This window comes from Tursiops truncatus, chromosome 10 (genome assembly GCF_011762595.2).
Source record: "Tursiops truncatus isolate mTurTru1 chromosome 10, mTurTru1.mat.Y, whole genome shotgun sequence".
NCBI lineage: Eukaryota > Metazoa > Chordata > Mammalia > Artiodactyla > Delphinidae > Tursiops > Tursiops truncatus.
Genome location: NC_047043.1, coordinates 99,420,262 through 99,441,969, shown reverse-complemented (window position 1 = coordinate 99,441,969; position 21,708 = coordinate 99,420,262). Strand labels below are relative to the sequence as shown.

General features: G+C 54.3%; 1 protein-coding gene across 3 annotated transcripts in view; it reads left to right on the top strand.

The window, feature by feature from the left end:
• The window catches only part of SLC6A6 (solute carrier family 6 member 6), an 80,204-nt gene that overhangs the window by 31,767 nt on the left and 26,729 nt on the right, over positions 1-21,708 (top strand). For 2 of the 3 annotated variants that reach the window (XM_073787759.1, XM_033865494.2), the window contains 4 exons: positions 6,914-7,156; positions 9,081-9,215; positions 10,257-10,491; positions 19,913-20,045. In XM_073787759.1, coding sequence (XP_073643860.1) covers positions 6,928-7,156; positions 9,081-9,215; positions 10,257-10,491; positions 19,913-20,045 — 732 coding nt within the window. In that variant the 5' untranslated portion in view covers positions 6,914-6,927. The remainder of the gene's footprint in view (positions 1-6,913; positions 7,157-9,080; positions 9,216-10,256; positions 10,492-19,912; positions 20,046-21,708) is intronic. The other variant, XM_073787758.1, reaches the window with a different exon arrangement.

Sequence of the window (21,708 nt, the reverse complement as noted above, 5' to 3'; positions counted from 1 at the left end):
CACCTTCACCCACTTTTTCCTCTGCGAACCATAGATCAAGAAGTATGATCTGCTCTATTAGGTCCCTGTACAGAGGCCACCTTACCCTGGGGTGTCACCAACCACGTGGAGTCAGGATCTAGGTGCAAATCTTGGCCTCGCCTGGTGGCTGTGTGACCTGGGCCAGACCCTCCCCTTCTTTGAGCCTCAGCTTCCTGATCTGTGAAAAGGAAGGCTCGTGAGGCTTGGGGCGAAGTCAACGCTCCTGTAGGTTGAAGGCCGAGCCTGAGCCAGGCAGGGTGCTCTCAGCAGAATGGGGGTAGACAGGAGCCTTCGTGGGGGGAGGGGAGGGCCTTGCCACAGACGCTGAGCCCAGGAGATAACAGACCCTGTCCCCAGAGCTGCCGTGCTGAAAACAATTCCCCAAACAGAACTCACTTTCACTAGGACCACAGAATTGTCGCTCATTGTTTCGACTTTGTTCCTGGCAAAACAATGCCGGGCTTCCTGGATGACCTCACTGGGGCGAGCCATCGGACCTTGGAGGCTGGGCTGGTCAGCATCTCCAGCCGAGCCTGTCCTGCCCTTTGCTGCGACTGCCTTGGGTGACCTGAGACAATGGTCTGACCAAAGAGGACAAACTGGGTGTTTGGCCCACACGATGTTGTAGAAATTGGAAGTTGTATGTGCACATACGTCTCAGATTTCAACACCTCTCCAGAAATTGGAGGATCTGGCCTCAGTGGCCTCGATCCCAAAGGCAACCACAGTAGCTGGAGCTGAGGAGAGCTGCCCGTGGCATATTCTGCAGGCCCTTCCCCACTGGCCTCCATTCTTTGCCTGCCAGGTCCCTGGAGGCCTTTGAGCTTGTCATGCTTGAGTTAGCCTGAGTTAGGAATAGATAACCAAGACAGAAGGATACAGACCTTCTGATTGAAGGTCAATCAAATGATCAAATGATTCAGTCAAATGATCAAATCTTTTAAAGGTGTACCTTTTCATGAAAAAGAATAAAAAACCCTTTTTTAAAATTAATTCCTGCTTTCTTTTCAAAGTCAGCTACCCTAGGAAGTGAAATAGTGCTCTTAATACACGTTTTTTTTTCCCCTTTGGTGCTTAACTGTTAAATACTCTCTAGGGCCAGGATTGTATGTAAGCAGCGTGCCTGGGGCAGACATTACTAATTGATCCTGGCCCTCCTCCTTACTGAGCCTGTCCCCCACCTGCAGTCTGTGGGGACAGTGCTCGAAGGAGCCCCTCCAGGGCTATCAGAGAAGTTTGGGAGAAACTCTTCCTGTTTGCTAGAGGAAGCCTCGGGTCCATGGCTCCATCCGTCCTGCCCCAGTCAGTGCGTTCCATCGGCCTGCTCAGCCCACCCCTGTGGCCCTGGGCGCTGACTGCCGCACGGGTCCCCAGGCCCTGCCCTGTCTATCTCTGTCATGTGGCCCCTCACTTCCCTGTTTGCCTTCACCTACTTCCCTAATTTTTCAGCATAGCCCAGTAGCTTGAAGCTGGCATAAAGGCGCCAGACCTGATGTCACTCTGTGACATATCTAGAGGAAGTGATCCAAAACAGCCGAGTGGTTGAGAACATGTAATTGAGAGGCCGAAATAGACCTGGGAGCCCTTCGAAGCTTCAGCGGCCTTTTGCTTGCTTTGTGACCCTGGGCAAGTAACTTCACCACTCTGTGCCTTGCCAGCAACAGGCAGATGGTAATGGCCACCCATGGACAGGGTTAATTGAGAAAATGCTTGCAAAGCGCTTAGCACGGTGCTGAATAAGTGTGCGTGCAGCCAGTGCCCAACAAATGCAGCTTGCTTTCTCAGGATACGCTCAGGATACGGTATTTACTACACATAATGTAGTAAAATCCCAGTGTGATCAGATGTTTTCTTCAATAACAGCTAATATTTATTAATCACTTGTATGTACCAGGCACTGTGCTCAGTATTTTACAGGCATCATCCTATTTGATCCCTATAAGGCGAGTTTTATTTTTACCCCCATTTTTTTAACCAGTGAGGAAACTGAGGCACAGAGAGGGTTGTCGCTTGGACAGGTCACTCAGCTTAGTTGTGGCCTCTGTGAGCCCAGAACACTGGGTCTGGAGTGGAGATGGGGGACAAGGAAAGGAGAGAGGAGGAGGGACCCTGCTCTGGAAAGGGCAGACAAGGGGTCCAGCTGCTTGCTTGTTTCCATAGCAGGCCCAGCGGGCTGCGGGCTCCCTACCTGTGAAATGAATGGATCTGTCGTCCAGCTGTCCTGCCCCAGTTTGGGGATTCTGGGAGTCGCTTGCCAAACCCCAGATGTCAGGCCCAGAGATTCATCCTATAGCCCAGCTGTGGGCTATGCCCTTTTGGGGTGGGGAAAGTATTCCAAAAAGGAAACAGAAGTACCTGCCCTCTTATTTAAAAACCCTGTAGGGACTCCTGAGTGACAACAGGGGACTTGAGTCATTGTTCTTGACAGGAGAGAGCCACATGGGAAACTGTTTACTTGAGAAAGTTCAAGTTCTGCAGGGGAGGGCAAGGCAGAGAGCCCCCCGGCTTCTGGGCTTGGTTCCCCCAAAGCCTTGGGCTGAGGTGGCAGGTGTGGGGGAGGGGCCTCAGTAGCATCTCAATTTCAAGACCCAGATGGCTGGTGCGTGGGCCCCCGGGGTCCCCAGCACTGCCCTGCTGCTGGCTCTGTACCTCTGCAGTCCTTTCCCTCTGAACTCAGTGTCCCCATCTGCAAACCCTGCAGAGGCTGCTCTCTAACCTTCGCTCCGGTGCTTTCAGCGTTGGGCAGACCAGCTGGGAATTCTGCCTCTAGTCTCCTTCCCACCTGTGTATCCTCAGCCAGGCCACTCTCTTCCCTGCTTGAGCCTCAACTCCCCCCATCCGTAAAACGGTCCTAAAAATCCCGTCTGCAGTGTTGAGGGTGTTTGAAGAGTGCATAGAAAATTGTGTATAGACAGCTCAGCACAGAACTAAAGTACTCAAAAATTTGGTAGTTTTACATTGGGAGGAAGCAAAGGAACATCTTGTCAACCCACGGCATCTCTGGCACTAGGTTGACTCTGTCTGAGTATGTGTCACAAGCCAGCCCGGTGATCTGCACGTTGGTCTTCAGGCACCGGAACCAGGCCCTGGCTGTGATGTCCACCCCAGGAACAGAGTAGGAGTTTCAGCTGGACAAGAAGGGAACCTTCGTCGTGGAACCTCTGTATTGGAGCCGATTCTAATCACTTGTAGCTGTAATAAGCAAATAGGAAGCTCTTAAAATGGGGAATAATGTATCACGGTTGCTAGAAAATAGCCCTGGGCCTGGCGCCAAGGAAAACAGCGCTCAGCGGCGGCCTGCAAAGCAGCGAGCGTCTGGGACACCTCGGAGGGGGCTCGTTCCCAAGTGCTGGCTGCACTGGGGGCGCGATGTTGCTGTGTGACAGGCGAGAGAGAGTTAGTGAGTCTCTTGGGGGTCTGCAGAGTTGGACGGGCTGGACTGGCCAAGGGACAGTGAGGCGGAGCTGGGGGTTCCAGAACGTCATGGTCGCTGTCACTCCCAGCTTCGTGACCTCAGCAGTGTCACTTGGCCTCTCTGGGTCTTGCTGATCTCACTCTGAGTAGGACTAAGGCCTTCCATACCTCATGGTCAGTGTGGACCCCAGAATAATTAGTGCAATAACAGAGTAGTACTGGCAGATACTAGTTCAGGAGCACTTGCCATGGGCACCCCCTCGTTCAGTCCTCGTAACATCCCTATGAGGCGGCCACAGTTATCCCTCTTTACACAGGAGAACACTGAGGGCCAGAGGGTGGAGTAACTTGCCTGAGGTCCCTCAGCCAGGAAGTGGCTCTCAGCTTCTAGGCCGGGTCTCACCCTTTGATTCCTGCAGGGGCCAGGCTGCCACCAGGGGGCCTAGAGCAGCCATGCGGGAAGCCCGAGCCTGAGGGGTGGGCTGAACTAAAGCGGTAATGTGGGACCAGTGTCCCAAGGAGAAGGGGCCTGTGCTGAGACCCAGTAGCTGTGGTGAGGCGCGTGTGTTTTCTTCCGGGAGTGACGGAGGGTTGCGGTGGGAGGGCATTATGATCTGAGTCTGCTTCGTAAGTTGCCTTCAGCTGCTGTTTTGAGAACAGATTGTAGGGGTGGGGTGGGCAGAGTAGCAGCAGGGAGACCCAGGAGGAGGCTGCAGGGGATGCCCATGGAGGGCTGTCAAGCCTGGAGCCGGTAGTTGCCATGGTGATGGAGAAGTGGGTGGATGCCAGGAATGTACAGGAGGCGGAATCCACGGATCTTGCTGCTGGGGCTTCCTCGGACACCCCAGAGGAGCTTGGAAGGAGCCCCCCTGACAGGGAGTTGGGGTGTCTGCACCTGGGTCAGACCACATCCAGGCGTGAGTCTTGGGCGAGTCCATGGACATCCCTAGGCTATGTGTTCTCAATGGCCAGGTGAGCCTGTGATGGCAGCAGCCACAGGTGGGACAGGTGGCAGTGATGCAGGAACACATCTGCAGGTACACCTTGGCAGTGAGGAGTGAGGAGACCACTACAACACCAGGACATGACAGGCCTCACCCCCGATCCTGGTTCAGGTACAGGCGTCGGGAAGATGGGGTCCTGAGTGCGGAAAAGGGGGCCGGAGGTCTCATCTTATATGGAACCAGAACCTGGAGCCAAGGGTCTTAGGGAGCTTGTTGCTGCTCCCTGCCTCATGTTTCTAGAGGGTTCTCTGAGGGCCAGAGTGGCAAGTGGGCCTGGGGCCCAGAGGGCAGAGCCAGGACTCAGGGTAGCTTTCGCCAGTGCCCCCAGCCCATGTGAGCAGAAGCCGGACACCTCCCCCCTCCGTCTGGCTGACCTGGTGAAGTGCCTTCCGGCCCCGCGATCCAAGGAGGGCCCTGAAGGGCGGCACCGGCCCTTCTTGGAGGAGGCTCAGGGGTCATTCCCTGGAAAACATCCCCACTAGGAGGGAGTGGAGTCCCACATCCTCCAATTATGCTCCCATCCAGCCGGCCCACAATGGGCTGCTCAGATAACTATCGGGGGCTGCACGGATCAGCGCTGGAACAATGCTGGCCGCCCGGGCTATTTTTACAGCAGCCGTGCGCTCGGCAGAACCCCGCGTCGCCCCGAGGGAGCGGGCAAAGAAAGGCCTGCGGATGCCGTCGCCGGGAGACAGAGGAAGGCCCAGTGAGCCGCCCGGCGGCTCCAGGAAGCCTTTTCTTGGTCTGCTCACCGCCAGATAGCGAAACAATCGGGGTCCCCCACCCCCAGCCAGGAGAGGAAGGAGGCGTGGGGGAACGGGGGTTCTGTTGTGCTGCGTGCCTCTTCTCCTCAGAGCACGGCCCTGGAGGGCCCACTGCTGGGGCCAGGCCAGCGCGTCCCCTCGGCAGCCCTGCCCTGCCCCAGTGCCTCTGGGCCACACGCCGAGGACCTGCCAGTGTCATGGGGCTGGGAAGCGGCAGAGGTGGGGCTGGTACTTGGCCCCAGCTGCTTGCAGACACACTCTGGGAACCAGCTACCCAGCAGTCCTTGCCTGACGACCTACTGTGCGCCAGCTCGGGGCACCGAGCCGTGGACAAGGCAGGTCCCTGTGCCACGGAGCCTCTGTTCTAGTTGTGGAGGAGACCGCTAACAAGGAAGCAAGGAAGGGATTTTCAGCTAGTGCCACTGTGACGGGAGGACTCAGACGCCCCTGGACAGGTCCAGTGAGCCGGGGTGATGGCCGCCTCTGGTCCAGCTGGAGGTCACTGTAGGCATCGTGAACCCAACGTGGCCCACCTTCCAATTTTGTAAGAAAACCTAGAAATCTCGCCTTTTCTCTGGAATCTGGTATTTCAGTGTTGGCCACTGATTTGGATCACGAAAACAAGCAGGTTGTGTTCAGAGCTGCTTAGCTATGAGTCGGTCACCTCTGCCATCATCCTTTTCATTCTGCAGGTGGGGAATCTAAGGCTCATCTGTCCTCGTGGTCCTCTGCCACGTGGGGGTAGAAAGCACCCTCTCCCACTGCGCTGGGACTTGGGATGCTCTTGCCCTCAAGGTCGAGCTGCCAGGCTGGCGAGGACTCGGGGACCTGAAGAAGTACAGAGAGCAGGGGCGCTGCGCTGGCCAGTGGCCGACCTCCTCCAAAATGGGGTCCCAGCAGGGGTGGGCTGAGGGTGACTGTGAACGGCTCCTGGGGGCTTAGAGATTTGATATCCCCTGGGGCCTCCCCTCGCGAAACCCACAGGGTAGTCAGAGGGCCAGGGCCCTGGATGATACAGGGGTCAGAGCAGGCCAGAGCATGGAGAGAGAGGGCTGGACACGTGGGGATTAACCCGCATTCTTCCATAATCCTGACCAGTGCAAATCCCTTATTTCTTATGCCGCAGAGATGTGACTGGTTAATAAGTTGCAAATCTATTTTATAAGCATCCATTTTCTGTATGTGATGGAAACTCTGTTTTCAAATATCGTTTCCATTCCAGCCTGAAACCCCATTCCTCACTTGTCTGTGTTTATCCATTCTTTAAACAGTGAGGAACGAGCACCTCCTGTGGGCCAGGTCCTGTGCTGAGCTGTGAGTGAAATGGGAGGCGTCACTCTCTGTGCAAATCTGAAATTTGGAGATCATTTCTAGAAAATGCAGGCAGGCTGTTATTCGGAAGCTGCCCTAGACCTGCCTGGAGGGTGCTGTATTCTGCAGAGATGCTGCCAGGGCTGGGTGGCTTCATGCTTATCTCCCTGCAGGTGGAGGGTGCGGTGTGACATTCGGGGATGCCGGGCGTGGGCCCCGCTACTTCTGTTGGGAATGGCACCTGTCAGTCCCTGGATCACTAGGTCCCCCAATCACCTAGGAGGTCAGAGGAGTGGACAAACGAGGCGGCAGCAGGCCAGAGCCGGCCAGCCGGGTTGTGTTAAGACACACAGGGTGTCCCTTACCGACGCACGTTGCACTCTGTTCTGTCCCCCACAGAAAGCGAGGAGAACATGGCCACCAAGGAGAAGCTGCAGTGTCTCAAAGACTTCCACAAGGATATCCTGAAGCCATCCCCAGGGAAGAGCCCAGGCACACGGCCTGAGGATGAGGCTGAGGGGAAGCCCCCGCAGAGGGAGAAGTGGGCCAGCAAGATTGACTTTGTGCTGTCCGTGGCTGGCGGCTTCGTCGGCTTGGGCAATGTCTGGCGCTTCCCGTACCTCTGCTACAAAAATGGTGGAGGTGAGCCTGGGCTGGGCAGAGAGTGGCATTGGAGGAGAAGGGTTGAGCCAGAGCGTGGGTGGCCTCCCCATGCCTGGCTTTCCAGGCTCCCACCTTCACCTCCCCCGGGTCAGCCTGCTTAGCCCCCAGCCCACTCCTCAGAAGCAGGAGATGAGCATGACTAGGAATCAGGTGGTGTTCTGTCAGGGTCTTACTGTGTTACCTTGAGCAGATCCCTCACCCTCTCTGATCCTCCAGTTTACCATCTCTGAAGAGTGCCATGAGGCCAGGCCGGAGTCTCCCAAGCCTCAGATATTCACACGCCCCCTTTGTAAATTCCCTCACAGCTCTGCACCTCCCCACTCTTCCTTCCTTTATAACTTTTTTAACCTTTGCTTTTCTAACTTAAACCAAATGTAGTTCAAAAGCAAGCTTGGTTTCCCACCTTAAATGTAAAAAGCCAGTATCATTTGCCGTAATGGAAAGGTGGTATCCAGGAAAAAAAAATACAGTGAAGATTTTTAAAATTTTTAATTTTCACTTTTTTCCAGTTTTATTGAGATAGAATTGACATAAAACCCTGTTTTAATTTAAGGGATACAATATGATTTATGTCTATATTGAGAAATGATCACCACAGTAAGTCTAGTTAACATCCATCACCTCACATAGTTACAGATTTTTTTTTTCTTGTGATGAGAACTGTTAAGATTTTGCTGTCTTAGCAGCTTCCATTTTTTGTTTTGTTTTTTTCTGGCCACGCCGTGCGGCATGCGGAATCTTAGTTCCCTGACCAGGGATCAAACCCGTGCCCCCTGCGTTGGGAGTATGGAGTCTCAACCACTGGACCGCCAGGAAGTCCCTTAGCAACTTTCAAATGCACAGTCCAATATGTTGTTACTGGAGTCACGATGCTATACATGACACGCGCAGGACCAATTTATCTTATAACTGGAAGTTTGTCCCTTTAGACCCCTTCACTTAGGTGAAGGTGTTTTTTAAGTGTACATTCTCTGTTTGGTCAGCTGGTTAGTTGGTTGGTCTGAGTTTTTTGGGTTTTGTTTTTTTACCTGTTGAAGGCTCTGAGCTAGAATCCTCTCCTGTTGGAGAAGTTCAAGTTGGTCAGACACGATGGAGACTTCCTTGCTGACACAGCAAGAACTGGTAGTAAGAACTTACTCCCAGCTCCTCGTGGCGGCCCATGGCCAAGGGCTGGCGCTCCGGCAGAGCTGGGCATGCGCGAGCTGCTCCCGTCAGGAGAACCACCTTTCGGGAAATTCTGCCTTCGAGCCTGATTACTTAACCTTTTGTAGGTCTCAGGTGCCTCTGGGACTCTGATGAGTACCCTACACGCTCCCCAGAACAAAGTACATACACATAGACCCAAGTTGCCCACAGTTTCAAAGGGTTTATGGACCCGCTGAAGCCATTAGTGGACACCAGGTAGGAACCCTTGCCCAATTCTTTGCCCCTCCCTCGTCCCCTGGCTCCCACCCCCGGCTGGAGAGGCCCACCTCTCGCTTCCCATCACCCTTCCTAACAAGTTCTTCTCAGCTTCCTGCCCTGGGGGCCGGGGAAGGCTAGCTGAAGGCGTCAACGAGGCCCGTTTGAAACGGGTGTTAAGGGCTGAGCATTCCTTCTTCGGGTGGACGGATGTGGGGAAGGCAGGCAGGTGGGCAGGCACCGCAGCTTAAACAAAGGCTCAGGGACTTCAAGCACCTGGTAGATTTGCAGAAGGCAAGAGGGCACCCAGGAAGGGTGATGCCGGCTGGACAGGTGGGCAGGACCCGGAGAGGTTTCAGCCAGGTCTAGGAGTTTGGCCTTTACCCTCATGTCCCTCACCCATGCCCTCTGATTCCATTGGCCGGGAGGGCTTGGGAAGGAGACCTACAGCCTCGGCCCCGTGACAGCCGCCGCGCCTCACCCCACTCTTCTCTCTCTGCAGGTGCATTTCTCATACCATATTTCATTTTCCTGTTTGGGGGCGGCCTGCCTGTGTTTTTCCTGGAGGTAATCATAGGCCAGTACACCTCTGAAGGGGGCATCACCTGCTGGGAAAAGATCTGCCCCTTGTTTGCCGGTGAGTGTGGGACAAAGGTCACCTGGGGCCTGGTGTTCATCGGTTCAGCAAATTTTTATTGAACACCTACTGTTTGCCAGGTACAATGGAGCCTCATGCAGGCCGCGTGGCACCGTGCCTGACGCAGGTCACGCCAGCACCTTGTACACGTGATGCTGCTGCTCGTTCCACACAGCTGTTCCCGCCTCTCTGGGTTGTTAAAGGATAAGGGAGCCAGTAGCTTCTAAGCAGCAGAGGGTAGAAGAGAAGCCTTTCAGGAACCGTTCTGTCTGGCTTCAAGTCCCAATTCCTCGTTTTGCTAATTCTCGTGACTTTGGGAAAGTCACTTAATCTCTTTGTGCCTCAGTTTCCACAACTGTAACATGGAAATAACATGCTTACTTCAAGGATTGCTATGAAGACAAAACGACATAGCCATGTAAAAGTGCTTTGTACACATAGTAAGCCCCAAACCAGTGGTAGCTTTATTATTATTATAACGTTTAGTCCTGTGCCTAGTTCCTAGTATGCCCTCATAAGATAATACTGTCATGATTATAATTGGCAGGGGTGGGAGAATGTGTGAGTCTGTTCACTCAGTCATCCGTGTAAATCTACCCATCCATCTATCCATTAAACCTTTCTTTCATTAAACTAGTCAATAGTTAGGCAATCCATCTATCCATCCAACCATCCTCCATCTACCCATCCACTCATTCATCCGTCCGTTCACCTACCTAACCTTCCCTTCAACCACCATCCATACATCCATCCAACAGAGTGAATATCCATCATTCCAACATCCATCCATCCATCTATCCATCAATCTATCCCTCTTTCATATATCCTTCGATTCATCCAACTATCTGATTTATCTAAGCACCCATTCCTTCACCTATCCATCCATCCAGTCATCCATTCATCCTACAGATATTTGCTGGTCACTGTTGAAGGGCCCCTTCTGGCCCCAGGCCCGCAGATTCCAGGGTTTTCTGGTTGGGGGTGTGGCTGTGGTGGGTCTGGCCTCCCTCTGATGCTCGTCTCGCTTATCCACACTTGCAGGCATCGGCTATGCCTCCATTGTGATTGTGTCCCTCCTGAACATATACTACATCATCATCCTGGCCTGGGCCACGTACTACCTGTTCCAGTCCTTCCAGTCGGAGCTCCCCTGGGCAAACTGCAACCACAGCTGGAACACGCCCCAGTGCTTGGAAGACACCTTGCGCAGGAACAAGAGCCTGTGGATCTCCCTCAGCACCACCAACTTCACCTCCCCCGTCACCGAGTTCTGGGAGTAAGGCTGGCCTCGCGGAGGACGGAGGGGGCAGGGGAGGAGGCAGTGGACAGCCCACTCCCTCGTCTTCTCCCCAGGGATACGGGAGCCACTCTCTTGGGGCGGGGTGGGCGGAAGGAGGGGTACAGATCTGGAGATAAATCCATGCCTTTGGTCTCAGACAGGCCTGGACTCGAACCTCAGTTCTGCCATTTTACTGGCTGTTTGACCTCCAGCAAGTCACTGCCCCTTTCTGAGCCTCAGTTTCTTTAACTGTCAAATGAGGGGAATGAATCGTTCCTACACCCATGGGATCTCTGTGAGGATTGTTTCCCAAAGGCAGGTATATGTTCTTATGTTGTCTGAAAATGATATAGTTTTCTTAATGTATTTTAGAAAAAATATAGTTAGCACATCAAACCTGTTTTTGCACAGAGAAAAATGCATGTATGAAGCTGAAGTAGTTACTCAAGTCAAGAGGTGAGTAGCTAGCGTGAAAAATATGTTCAGTTAGCATTTGCCGGGTAACACCCATCCCCACATTCAAGCAGCCATTTATTTTACTTGGCTCACGGCTCTGCTGTTTGGCAGTTTGGGCTGAGCTTGGCTGGGCAGTTCTGGTCTTTGCTGGGTTTCCTCGCTAGTAGGTCAGCTGTAGGGCACCAGGGTAGCTCTTCTGGAAGTTGGCTGGCTATTGGCTGGGGTGCCACAGGCAACTGGTCCCTATGGTCTCATTACCCTGCAGGCTAGCCTGGGCTTGTTCCTAGGTGGCTCAGCATTCCAAAAACAACAGATGGGGAAGTCCCAGTGCAGGAGCACTTTTCAAGCCTCTGTTTGCACCATTTTTGTTAATGTCTCCTTGGCCAAAAACAACCACAAGACTCAGACTCAAGAGGTGGGGAAATAGGCTCTGTCTCTTTATGAGAGGAATGGAGAATTATGGGCATTTTTGCAGTTTTCCACAATAGAGTCAGTAACTGCTGAAGTATACGCATAGACCAAACATCAGAAAGGCAGAACATGGAGGCCTGAAGTTTGGGTAGCTCTTAGCTGACATACCGGGAAGTCCTTCTAACACAGTGCTTGGAGATGAATCAAAAATGTATTAGTGCATTGCTTTTCCTGCTCTCCATGAGCTATTAAATTGACTGCTCAGTAGTCCCTTCGATCCTGGAAATAACAGGTGAGGCCTTGCGTGGGGTTGAGAGCCAGGGGCGGGGGACGGTGTTAAGGAAGGGGGCGGCCCCTCATGATCGCAAGATGAGACTCCCTCTCTTTTGTGTGTGGATTTGCTGCTTCAAGGTGTCTCTCCCCCTCTTAGAACCTGGCCCAGGAGCAGGCCCACAGAAGAGGGAGTTCACTGCTGGCTGGTCCCAGCCAAGCGTTAGGACCAGGGCTGGGGAATCTTAGGCCAGAAAGGTCCAGTCGGCCTCACCCAGGTGGTCCACGTCCGTCTCCTGACACGCGGGCCTTCAGTATGTGCTCACGAGTACCCGGGCTCCTGGAATTGGGGCTCTTTTCCATGGACATATTTCCCTCTTGCAGACAAAAACCATTACAGACACATCCCCCCCCCCCTTGCTCCCCACCCTCTGGACAGCTGAGTTTATAGACAAAGAAATGCAGGTACTTCATTCTTCTCACTTGAATGGGGCCCGAGACCACAGCCCTGTCCGTTCTTTGCCGTGCCTGGCACAGCCTGACCACCTAGGGCCCTGGCACTCGCCCGGCTACTCAGGTGCCCACCGGGGCCTCGTTGCCTCAGGCATGGTTCGGCTACCTGGGTTGAAACCCTTGTTCTGCCATTTCTAACTCAGGCAGGTGCCTTTTCCTCTCTGGGCCTCAGGGTCCTCAGCTATACTTGGGGAGATCATAACCCTGCCCTCCTAGGGTTGTAGGGCCGCCCTAATGGAACAAGTTCATGTATGGCCAGCCCTGAGAGCCTGCTTGATAAATGTGGGCCATTACTCCTAATTTAGTGTCCTCATTGTGGATAAAACTGCCCCCTGGGGACATTTGAAACTCAACTTCAGAGGGACTAAGAATGGCCCCGCTATTACAAAGGGGCTGTGCCCTGTATCTCAGGCCCGAGGGCTCTTGGGAAGGAGCTCACGTGAGCCGGGAGGTCCATACCTGTGCCTCCTCTCCTGCCTGTCCCCCAGCCTGGACCCTCCTGGGGGGTTCTAGGCCTCCTGCCTTCCAGAACCCCCGTTCTGAGTGCCCGAGCTCCCTTTCCTGAGCCAGAAGACATTGACAGGATTTATCTTTGGAAACATCCTGGTCCTGCAGTCACCTTCCCAATCCTCACATGGTCCACATAGACTCGCCCAGTCCAGAGAATGTCGGCCGCCCGCCTGGCCGCCCCTCCCGCTCTGGCCTTCGCACCCTCCCCTGGGCCCCGGCAGGGTTCTGTGAGCCCACCTGAACATTCACGCATAACCTTCCCTCTTTAGAAGCCTAGGGAGGACTGGGGTCCACAGAGGAGGGGAGAGGACCTTCCTGCCACCCGTGAGAGTGGAGAGGCTGAGGCCACCTGCCTTCAAGGGCCTTCCCTTCTCTTGGGCATGAAAGAGGGGGAGGGAACGAGAACTCGTGTGGAATAACTGACTCCCGTGAGCATCGTCCCAGGGACTTGCCCCCGTCATTTCGTCCCATCTTTGCAGAGGCCCTTTAAGTAGGGAACATATCTAAGAATCATCCCAAACTCCTTTCTGCCTCAAACCCCACATCCAATTCGCCGGTCCTCTTGGCTCTCCGTTTAAAGCATATCCAGAGCCTAGCCCCCCTCCCCACTTGCACTGCCGCCCTTCCCCCACAGGACCCCCTCATCCCTCTCCCGGACCCAGCATGGCCTCTTATTGCTCTCTCCACCTTACCTTTGCATCTCTGCAGTCAGCTGTGAATCCAAACACGTCATTTCTCGGCTTAGAACCCTCTCGTGGCTTTTTCCATGATCATCATCTTGCCCAGCCAGGGAGGATTAAGTGAGTGTTTCAGCACTGAGTAAGTGCTCACTGAGTGCTGATTCTTATTCATTCCATGTTTGCATCCACCTGGCTGTGTAGCTTGGAGCAACAAGTCACTACCCTTCTGGCCTCATTTCCCAATCTGCAAATGGAGGGGCCATGTGCGCTGGGCTTTGGGGGATGAGTAGGAGGTCACTAGGCTGGAAAAGAGAGAGGGAAAGACATCCTGGACAGAAGGAACAGCCATGCTGAGGCTCAGCGTTCGTAAAACACATGAGTAGCAGTGAGTCATTGGTTTGGCCGGAGGATAGGACACATGGGGCCAGGGAGAAGGATGGAGGCCTTAGATGTTAGGCACATAAATTTGGGCTTTGTTCTCTAAGAGGGGGAGCCACGGAAGCTAAGGAGGAGGGAAGGGGAGTCATGGGATTGAATTTGTGTTTTCTAGACTTACTCAAGGAACACACTGGTGAGAGAGAGGCTGGGACATATATTAAGTGCCTACTGTATACAGAGCCTCAGAGGGCTCAGCCCTCAGTATGTGGGTTCCCTTTAAGGTGACACTTAGCTTATATGATTTCCCCTGAAAATAGCCACCAGCCCAGCAGTGACTAACTCTGGGATCTCCACTGAGGGAGAATTGCTGGGAATTGACCGAGGTGTCGCTGGCCGGTACCCACTGGGCTGCTGAGCAGTAAGCATCCTCTCCAGGCTGGTCTCCGGGCCCCTTGAGCCAAAGCCCAGCCCCGGCCATCACTGGCTTCACCTCTCTCATCTGCACCAGACACGCGGGCCCCTGAGCTGGCCCTTCTTTCGGCAAAAGAGGCCTGACAGTGCTCGGGAGCTACCTGGGGTTCCAGATAACAAGACACCACAGAGCTAAGCCTTCCTCCTGGCTCTGGACAGGAAAGGCCCTGGTCGACCATCCCTACCAGCCCCTCTGCCCGCTCTGGTTTTACAAGAGGAGCTGCTGGAGAGCCACGGGCCATGCTCCTGTCTCCCAGAGCAGGGACAGTGACTCTGGCCCGGGGTCCCTGCTGCTTGGCCTCCGTGCAGTCACCACCTCTCCAGAGCTCAGAGGTAGCGTGGTCCTAACACCTCACAGCCTGGCTCAGTGTTAAAGAGCTAGAACAAGCGGTATGCTGACGATGGAGCCTCTGGGCGTGGCTTATTAGGTGGAACGCTGAGGACCAGAATGGTTAAGTGACTTACCCAAGGTTACACAGGCAGCTACACATAGCAGAGAGCTCAGCCCTGGTCTCCAGTACTGGACGCCACCTCCAGGGTCTGTGTCCCCACCGGCCATAAGTCCAGGGCAAGTCCACGGTCACAGGTAACATTGTGCCATGTGTGTGTGACCCCACTGGCAGGTTACGCATGGGGTCTTCTCTTGGCCTGGGTCCCCACGCCTACCCCGTCTGCAGCACTAAAGCACTATCAGCGGGAGCTGGTGAGATGCCCTTCTCCCTTGAAAGCCACCTGGGCCCCTGAGACAGTCATTTCACACTGGCTTTATAATTTAACTCTGAATCGCTCTGTGAGGGGGAAGCAGAGCTTCTGCCCCCAGTCAGCCTCATCCTTGCTCGCCCCTGCTCTGAGGTCACCTCAGTTCCGAGGGTCCTGCTTCGCCCCCAGCCCTGGAAGACGGGTGGGGCCAGATCTGGCTAAATGCCCTCCATCATCCTGGAGCCATGCCTTCCTCCCCGGTTCCTCCAGAGCCCCCTGGGAGCTCAGCACATATCATTAGACTTTATTAGAATCAAAGAAATGAGTCATATTTGCAAACAAGCCCTGCTCAGCCAATCTTCCCCTGCAGCTATCGGAAGGGAGAGACGGCGGAGAGAGCCCTGTGCGGCCCCATGCTTGGGGCGGATGGGCTCTTTTATAATTGTTGCCTCCGCCAGTCTCCAGGGAAGAGCCACCGCCAATAAATGGCTGGCCGGCAGTCAAAAGGAAACGATTTGGCCCACTCGGAGGACGTATTTACATCTCTGAGTGCCGGCTGGACGGCAGCGGGGCGGCCGACTCAAAACAGACGTCCAGGCGATTCTTTTTTGGATCCCACCCTGGAATGAATCATTACTATTCTTGGACAAGAATGCAGCTCACCTCTAGGTCTCCTCCTCTCTGTATGAGAGATGCAGGGAAGCCTGGGATGCTGGGGCCCCTCTCGAAGGGAAGCATGGTACCCAGTGCATGGGTGGCTGCTCCCCAGGGTGGGATCAGAAAAAGGAACCAGGCCTAGGGTTGATTTTTTTTCTTTTTTTAATCTGGGTAATTTCAGATGAATTACTGCACCTCTCTGAGCCTCAGTTTCCCCATCAACCAAATGGGTATAATTAATTTACTCAACTAATGTCTATTGAGCATTCACTGTGTGCCAGGCACTGTTCTGAATCCAGCAGTGGTCAAGAGAGACACAGGTCCTGCCTCCATGGAGATGACATTCTAGTAGGACAGACAGACATTAAACAGATGATACAAGTAAAATTGTAATATACAAGCGATGATAAGTGATGTAAAATAAAGCCAGGGCTGGGGAAGGAGAGTGACCAGGGATGCTTTTTACAGTGGGTGGCCAGGAAAGGCTGCCCTGGTGAAGTGGCATTTGAACAGAGACCTGAAGGTGGTGGGGTGGCATGTCATGTAATGAGTGGCCAAGGGAACAGCCAGTTCAAAGGTCCTGAGGCAGGAGCGTGCTGGACCTGTTCAGGAAACATTCCAGAAGCCAGTGTGGCTAAAGGAGGAGGGGAAGGGGCCACGAGGATGAGCATTGAAATGGGACCGCTACACACGGAGCTTGTCCTGGACAGGTCCCATTTATGCCTATGGTCCCAGCCTCTTATTAATAGGCACCACCCTCGCTCTTTAAGATGTCTGGGTCTGAATGATAGAGTATTTGGTCACCTTATTCAGGGAGGCAAAAAGGAATGGGGCAGGTAGGTGGGAGCCATGGGGGTTGTGGAGCAGAAGTGGGGTGTCACCTGACTTGGGTATTGCCAGATTCTGTCTTAATCAGAACAGACTGGGGGGTGAGGGTGGGGGCAGGAAGACCAGTGAGGAGGCTGCTGAAACAGCCCTGGGGAGCAATGGGGCCTGGACAGGGGTGGTGGCAATGTTGGGGCGATGTGGCCAGATTTGGGGTAACTTGTGCAGCCTCCAGGCGAGGTTAGGAGGCATTGGTGAGGGGCAGTGCACCATGGCAGTCCCTCTGGGGCACAGTACTCTACAGAGTACTGAGCACTCCCATGCACCAGAGGGAGAAGGGTCAACAGATCCTGGTCTGTGCCTCGTGGCTGAGCCTGTGCGGGCCCGACAGGGAAGGGTCCTTCAAACTGGGTCCCTTCAAGAAAGGGTTCAGATGGACTCACACAGTCTCCGGCCTCCTCGGCTATCCCTGAGATGACTTTGGAAAGGATGTCGGTTACTTTGGCCCCGAGCCTACAGTGGGCTCTGTTACGACAACTGCTGTTTGATGAGACAAGTTCACTCCATTCCTAGAATGTCTGCATGGCCCCATGCAAGCATTTTTAAGAATTTAAAGTAATTTTTATAAAGGTGATATGAGCACGTTGAAAACATTCAAATAGTTTAAAAAACATATTCACTGCCAAGTGAGTCCCCGCACCACCCCCGCCCCTGCATCCCCCGGGGCAGCGACTGCACCATTGTCTTGTGCGTCCGCCAGAGTCTGCGAATCTGAGCACGTGTGCCCGCCTTCCGCACAGTGAGGCAGCCTCAGCACTGTTCTCTGTTCACTTATCTCGCCCCTGGGACGTCACCCCTTATCAGCACACAGGGAGAGTCCCGAGGTCTTAAGGGCTGCGCAACATTTCGCCAGGAGCCTGCTCAGTGCCTGCTGGGCCCCGACCCATGGCCATCTGCATGGTTTCCAGTCATTTGCTCCCTCCGACAGAGTGGAGATGAATCGCTGGGGGTGGACCCTGTCGTTGGCCACACCTGCAGATGTAACTGTAGGAGAGTCTTAGGATAGAACCCCTGGGTCACAGAAAACGTGCCTTAAACTGTCGCAGGAGGGCACCGCAAAGGGGACTGCCACCAGCAGTGGAGAAGCAAGTGCGTGACTCAGTTTCCCTCTTGTGGCCTCAGTGGCTGGTCAGCTGCCCAGAGCAAGGCCGTGTGGCAGCCTCCCGTCCATAGTGGGCACCACAGGTTTGCCCAGCACGGTGGTGGGAGAACGCAGAAGGGCACCAGTGACCTGGCGCGGGCTGGGTGTGGTCAGAATTGGGGCTCTGGGGTTTCAAGCTCTTGGCCAACTTGCCCTAAAGGAGAAAAGGAAAGGCCGTCTTGTGACTGGGCACCCCCTCGGCATTGGCTGAGCCCCTGCTGTGTGCCTGCCGTGGTGTGTCTAGAGTCTGGTAGGCAAGACAGACTCTCACCTGAGGGCGACGTCCAGTGTGAGAGGGCGGCCTGGGAGACAGAAGGACGCTGGTCGTCCGGAGCATCATGGGAAGCCTCCCTGGAAGCACGGGGATGGTGTGCCTGGCGGTGGAGCGGTGCCTACCCGACGCAGCCCATTCACAAGGAGTCCTTGGCTGCTGCCCAGCAGGCCCTGGGCTTTCATTGAAGGCGCCGAGCTCTGGAGGCTGCACGGGGAAGGGCTTTTTGTTCTAAAGCTGCTGTAGCCGCCAAACCCACGTGCTTGGCAGGGCCCCAGCCGGGACACGGTTGGCCCACAGCCTGCCTTGTGAGGATGCCCCCTGCCCTGAGGCTCCAGTGACCGCTGTTGAAGCAAGGCCTGGAGAGATTCTTTTCAAAGTTTAGGCTCTGTTTTCTCTCTTAACCAGAGGGGCAAGGTAGTGGAGTCCAGAGAACACTGGCGTTGGGAGTCAAGACAGCCCGGGTGTAGGGTGGCAGTTCTGCCACCTGGTGGCTGTGTGTCCGTGGATGATTGGTTCTCCAAACCTCAGTTTTCCCCATCTGTAAAATGGGGCAAGTGACTTCTAATCCTTGGACCAGATGAGGTAAATTAGAAAAGCTCGTTGATGGAGCCCCTTGATGTCGGTGTGACCAGAAGAAAGGCCTCACTTGAATGCCAGTTGAGGTGGGAATCTTGGATTTATTCAAGGTCCTTGTGTTGAAGCTTCTTTGGGAAAAAAGGAAAAAGCAATGAGAAAGTGTCCTGGGCCAGTGGGCCTTCCGAGCCCTGACCGTGGGGGTCATCCCACAGACTAACTGAGAGCTGGGGATGGTCTGGGGGCAGGAGCTAGTATTCGTGTTTTACAAAAGAGGAAACTGAGGGCGAGGTCGCACGCCCCTCCTGCCTCTCGTCCCTGAGACTGTGGCCCTCGAACCGGGAGCTGACTCGTTAGAGGGAACCCAGCTTCTCCCCAGGGAGCACGAGCCCCCATCTCCTGTGACTCCTGTGACTTCGGTGGCAGTGGCCCTTGTGGACCGATGTCCCTGTGCTCGGCGTGGCTGCCCTTGGTCACTGCCACAGCAGTCGGAGCTCTGGGACCGTGGGGACACTTTCTGGGCATTAGGTCTCGTGGTCTCTCGGCTGCCAGCGTCCTGCGTCATCCCAACCCAGCTTCAGAAGGCTCCTGCCCCTCGGGGGTGTGTCTGAGTAGGTGTTGCGTGCGTCTGCCTTGGTCAGCAAATTTCTTGGACTCCGAAGAGCCAGGCTCTGCCATGTGACGCTGGTCGGGGTTGGTGGCTGCCTCGTGCTGCTTATCCTTCAGACCGTCCACTCACCTCCTTCTGAGCCCTTCACAACCCTGGCAGGGAGCAGGGGAGGAAACGGCACTACTTAGGTAGGTGTCTGGAGCTGCACTGGGGTCTCTGAGCCACGACAGTAACAACCGCTGAGGTTTACCGACTGCTGGCTGCATCCCAGGCCAGTATCTGATACTTCGAGTGAGCTTTCTCCTAACCCTGTAAAAAGGTGTGTGAGTGGCCTACAGCCACAGATAGAACAAACACTCTGCCCCCTTGAGGCTTACCTTTTAGTGAGAGATCCAGGTAAGAAACAGGGGCGAGTACAATAAAAGAGGGACAGGACAGAGAATGTTGGGGGAGGGTAGTTGTTCCCATTTTAGAGATGAGGAGACTGAGGTCGGGCAGTTGGATAACTAGCCCCAAGTCAGTGGTTGCATGGTGGAGCCCCGTGGGAACCCAGTGTTTGGCCCACAGTGGGCACTGAGGAAGGGTCTGCGAGAATCAATCACATGAATCAGCACTCGATTCACAGATGAGGAAACTGAGGCTTAGGGGTTTAACTTAACTTGCCCGAGGCCTGGCTGGGTAGAACCCAGGTTCGCCTGACTCAGGAGTCCAAAGCTATACCCTCGTTGGCCTCTCCCACGACTCTGTGACACAGGTGTTAACTGTTTCCCTAGACCAATGGGATTCCACAGCTCGGAGGCAGGGTTTGAGCCCCAGCCTGTTGGAATCCAGGCGTCAGCTCTCTCGGCCCCTGACCGGCCCGTCTGACTTGTGGCTCTGTTTGCTTGAAGGCGCAATGTGCTGAGCTTGTCTTCTGGAATTGACGAACTGGGCGCCCTGAAGTGGGACCTTGCTCTCTGCCTTCTCCTCGTCTGGCTGGTCTGTTTCTTCTGCATCTGGAAGGGCGTCAAGTCCACGGGCAAAGTGAGTTGTGCTCCTGTCCCTCCCCTGCCTCATGGAGACCGGCCCCCATCTCCTGCGCCCCCAGGCCTTCCTGCTCGAAACTGGTCCTGATCAACCAGTCCTCCCAGCAAATACAGAGCCCTGGTGTGCGCCATTTGCCCACCTCATGATGTAAATATCCCCACCAGGTCCAATTAGAAGTTATTGATGGTTCAACGACCAGCTAAAAAAGTTCCTGCAATTGAGCTGTGAGCTCTCCTGAGCCTGCACAGGCTCCCACACACCCCTGGTTCCCCGTCAGGGAGTGGGCAGCAGTGTGAATGTTAGCAGATAGCAAACCTTGGAGATGCCACTGATAAGGTAGCTGGTAACTGCATTGTTAATTACCAGCTTCTCTACGACCCGATGCACCCTTGTAGCCTCCACATCCCCTGGGGGCTCGTTAGAAATGCAGACCTGTGGGCTGACCCCAGGCCAACAGAAGCAGAAGCTGCCTTTGAACACTTTCCCCAGATAATCCAAATGCACACTGAGGGTTGAGAAGCACCAACTGGGATTTTTGCCGCTAAATCAGATTAACTGAATTATCTTACGATTTGCATTTCAGCTGGTAGCTAAGATGTTAGTTATTAAGGAAAGCTTTCACTGATGATTAAGTCGTTCGCTCATAACCAAAGTGTTAGTTGTAACTGAAGTATCTGCTGCTGTTTAATATATTACATGATGACCAAGATGTTAGCTATTAGCAAAGGTGGTAGCTGATAATTAAAATGTTACCTTATAATTCAGGTTTTAGGTGTAGCGGTATATTGTCAATATGAAAATGTTAGCCTGTAACAAAAATGTTACCTGTTAGCAGAGCACAGCAATTACCTGATAACCAAGACACTGGCTGATATGACACCATAGTTTTTCTGATGACAGAAATTCGTGCAGAGGGTTCTGTTGGGATCACAGGTGTGAACCCAGGGCACTAAGCCACAGCAAAGGTGTTGGCTGATCTGCCCTACGTGCCCCCCGTCTATCATGCCCCGACCCCCGTCATTTGCATCTCGATAGGGGGAAAATCTCTTTAAGATCAAAAAGCCCTCAAAGGTCAAAAGAGTAAGTTAAGGTAGCATTTGAGGGACATCGATGGGCAGTGGGTGAAGTCATTTGGAGAAGGGGCCTTTGCTGTACACATTCACCCCAGACAAAGAGGCCCTTAGGCAAAGTCATGGATCTGAAGAGACCCCAACAGTACTCTGGGACACGCCGGGTAAGAGGTGGGTCCCCGGTGGTGGAGGCAGAATGAGCACGGAGGCCTGCGCGCCCACGCCCTCCGCCGGTTTCTCTGAATAGAGCCACCTGCGACCCTAAAACCCAATCTGGAAAGGAAGCGGGCCAGGCTTCAGAAATCTGCACGGGCACACCCCCGCTGACATCACCCACCCCGAGAGGCAGGAAGAGGGGACGTGGCGTATTCCCGCCACTCCTTGGGACGCACGTCCTCCAGTCTTGTTCCATGTCCTCCACCGTCTTGTGTGCGAGCGGTTTCCTTACCACCTCTCTTTGAACAGTGAGGGAACTGGGCTGGGATTCCTTAATGACTTGTCCAAGGTCGCCCCTCCCTCTGAACTTCAGTTTCCTCATCCAGAGACGGGTGAGGGTTAAAGCAAGCTGTGTCAGCACCCGGCACAGTGCT